The sequence below is a fragment of the Miscanthus floridulus genome, chromosome 1 (assembly GCF_019320115.1).
Source record: "Miscanthus floridulus cultivar M001 chromosome 1, ASM1932011v1, whole genome shotgun sequence".
Classification (NCBI taxonomy): Eukaryota; Viridiplantae; Streptophyta; class Magnoliopsida; order Poales; family Poaceae; genus Miscanthus; species Miscanthus floridulus.
The window spans coordinates 120,297,159-120,300,483 of NC_089580.1; the positions used below are offsets into that span (position 1 = coordinate 120,297,159).

General features: G+C 54.1%; 1 protein-coding gene across 1 annotated transcript; it reads right to left on the reverse strand.

Moving 5' to 3' along the window:
- Positions 1-718: 718 nt before the first annotated feature.
- Positions 719-3,030, reverse strand: LOC136492111 (mitochondrial carnitine/acylcarnitine carrier-like protein). The gene is made up of 3 exons (XM_066488244.1): positions 2,819-3,030; positions 1,625-2,016; positions 719-1,438 (listed from the first exon to the last, which is right to left on the reverse strand). The coding sequence occupies exons 2-3, from the start codon at positions 2,014-2,016 to the stop codon at positions 940-942; spliced, it is 891 nt and encodes a 296-aa protein (XP_066344341.1). The 5' UTR covers positions 2,819-3,030; the 3' UTR covers positions 719-939.
- Positions 3,031-3,325: the final 295 nt, after the last annotated feature.

Sequence of the window (3,325 nt, forward strand, 5' to 3'; positions counted from 1 at the left end):
ACGGAAGTGCCATATACAGAAGGAATTTTCAAGTTGATGCTAGATAAAGAAGTTCAAAATTTCTAGTGTCAAATACGGAAGAGTGATTTGTTTCGGTGCCAAATAAAGAATTCCCCCTTTTAATTTCTACCTCTGCAACTGCAAGTTTCCATTGCCACACTCTTGATTTCTTGTGTCCTCACTGATGCATTTGTGTGAATCTGAGCTAATAACAATTTGCTACATTTGTGCAAATGTGACTTGAAACATGGAGGTATCCCCAGGATTGGTTCTCATCCAAAACCGAACATAAGGAAGGGAATACGTAAAGAAAGGGATTTAATCCGCAAGAGGGTTTGAGTGACATGGACGAATTCACTCAATCCTTCCCTGGATTGGTTCCCCTGGTGAATTAAATACTTGCCAACCGAACGTGGGCTTAGGGAACAACCATGTGCCAGTAGCAAAAGGGAAACGGTATACTATTATATTAATATATATGAAAAAAAAGAGGGAACAAAATTCAGGCCAAGAAATGGAGGCAAGGCCAATGTGGGATTGTGGGGGTAAAAGAGTGCCGAATGCGAGATGACGAGGGTGAACCACCACCACCAGACGCCACAACCCAACAAAACCACGGGCCACAGGCCACAGGCCACCACTATCTCACCATCACAAGCACAGCCACTCCCACGCCATCGGATCACCGTCGGATGCCCAATCCGCTCCAGGCCAACCATTACGACAAGGCCAGTACAGTATTATTTATCTATTACCAACCACTCACTCCACATGAACAGACTTTCAATTAAGCTTTGTTTCATTAAAGCATCTCATCACTGAAGTGAAAGTTTTATCTCTTTCCTCCCTAAAAAATGTCTGGCATTGTTCGCGTTGCTCCAGCGGCGCAAGGAGAATGAATAAACAGCGAAGCGCCATGGCAAAGGCCAGCAGCACCAATCAACCTAGCGCCGATCTCGTGATCTCGTAGGTCACGAACGTGGCGGCATTGGCCGGAACACTGCGCACCAAGGCGGGTCCGAACCCCTTGTACAGGCCCTTCACCCCATCGGCCGCCACGATCTTCCTCAGCGCGTCGAGGGACCCGGAGTACCTGGGCTTCTTGTAATCGTCCACCTGGATCACGCTCTTCAACACGTCCGTCGGGTACACGGACAGCCAGAAGGCGGCACCGGCGAGGCCACCCGCTAGGATCTGGGAGCCCCTGCCGAGGTTCGACGTGTCCGGGCCGCCCGCCAGGTACTGCTTCGTGGCTTCGTACACGCCGAACATTACTGCATTGCCAGGGACCTCCCGCCCCATGGTTGGGACCAGGCCCTTGAAGAGACCTTTGGCGCCGGCGTCCCGGACGACATGCTTTGCCACATCGATCGGCCCTTTGGGAAGAGCCACACCGGAAGCGGCAGCTGCCTCGGCTAAGGAACTCTGGGCTTGCAACCTGCAAGGAGGGAGTGAAAAATGTAATGATGAAAAATTGGCCTGACTCCACTGACCTGCACTTGATCAGTTCTGTTGGACACGCCAAGAAGGAAACTGCGATTCCAGCACCAGCGCCGGCAACAACCTGCTGCTTCACAGTCAGTGGCACACCGTAATGATGAAAAATTGGCCTGACTCCACTGACCTGCACTTGATCAGTTCTGTTGGACACGCCAAGAAGGAAACTGCGATTCCAGCACCAGCGCCGGCAACAACCTGCTGCTTCACAGTCAGTGGCACACCAGGCTCTGACCTCAGAAGGGCCTCCATCTGCCCCCTCACACTGAACAAGACAGCACTGAAGGCCGCAACAGTGGCCAAAGGCGCCCCCATCCCCTTGTACAAGCCCCTTGGGCCTTCAGCCGCGACCGTCTGTTTCACAGCATCGATGGCGCCAGCGTACTTGGGGAGCTGTCCAGGAGCAGGGGTAGGCTGGCTCTGGAGCTTGACCTTGATGGTGTCGAACGGGTGCCCGACGACGAGGTTGGCAACCCCTCCCGCGATCCCAGCCGTCAAGTCCTTCGCAACGTCCCCCATCTGCTAAATGCAACAAGATTCAGTTCAATTTGCAAAGAACTATGAGAAAACTACAAGCGACTTATTTTTCACAATGTAAGTAAAGATTCACAGCAAACTTTTACATCAAACACCGGGTTGTCTGGTCTGGATGAAAAATTCAGAATGAGCCGAGAAAGCAAAATACCAATCAATTTGACCCAATAAAAAAAAATGCACCACCATGGCATTATTGATCCTTTTACAACAAGACAGGTAAGCTGGGGCAAAGCTCAGAAATGTACAGTGTGGCAGTCGTCAATGGACATGTCAAAGAGAATCACACCGTGGTGTGGTTGACACTTTTACAGAATATATAAGGGGTACAGAACCCTTGATGGAGAAGGTGAACAAGCGCTGTGAACCATCAGAGTCCCCATGAACCAATCATGCACATGACATGATGTGCCATCAGGGTTGAGGACACCCGCTGTCTTCAGACAGAAGGCAAAGCCGCGGAGTCGAAAACCTCACTAAACACACCAACCAAATTAGAGGGCAGACGGCGCAGTGAATCGCATGCGGCCCCCTGTTGGCGTCGCAAACAGAAGCAGTGGCAGGGCAGGTCACCGCACGGCCACACGGAGTAAATCGCTGGGATGAGACGATCACACAGACGAATCGGCAAACTGTGCAGCAGACTCAGCGCAGGCCCAGATATGATATGACGCACGAGCGCGAGCAGAGCGGGGAACGATGCGAGAGGGAGGGAGACCCTAACCGAGCAACCCGATGAGCAATGCGGCGAGACGAGGAGGGCGGCGGCGGAGGAGGAGCGGCTCACCTTGGGGTTGGGGCCAGGTGGGCGCCGCCGCGCTCCGCTTCCTGGGACTCTGGCTTGATCCGATCGGGTGGCCGGGTGCTGATTGATGGATTTGTCGATTGCCAAGGCCCGAAAGCGTTCAAGAGGGGAGTTGGTCGCTCGCGGTCGCGGTCGCGGGCGTGGGTGCCTGGGTCTGGGTGGGAGGTGGGAGGTGGGAGGTGGGACGATGGGAGGTGGGACGGGAGGCTGGTTGATTCACGGGGGCCGTTCCGCAGGCCGGCGGGTGGGCGAGCCGGAGTGTATAGGGCTTGGGCCCGTGCGGCCTGCGGACACGAGGATGCGGATGGCCATGGGCAAAGCCTACCGCTACGACTACGACAGTCGACGCTCGACAGGCACTTCACCTTCACCTACCAGCGATGCGACCAATCCAGCACGTTTCGGGTCGGGTCCGTTTGAAATGGCGCAGTACGGTGTTCAGCCCCCAAAAAAAGCGTCAACCAGCAGCCAACCCCAGAACCTCTGATC

What these genes read in the sequence shown, in the direction of transcription:
- LOC136492111 (XM_066488244.1), bottom strand. Translation starts at nt 2,016, where the DNA reads ATGGGGGACGTTGCGAAGGACTTGACGGCTGGGATCGCGGGAGGGGTT. An exon ending in ACAGAACTGATCAAGTGCAG is followed by an intron (nt 1,439 to 1,624) that starts GTCAGTGGAGTC and finishes CCCTCCTTGCAG; the next exon opens with GTTGCAAGCCCAGAGTTCCT.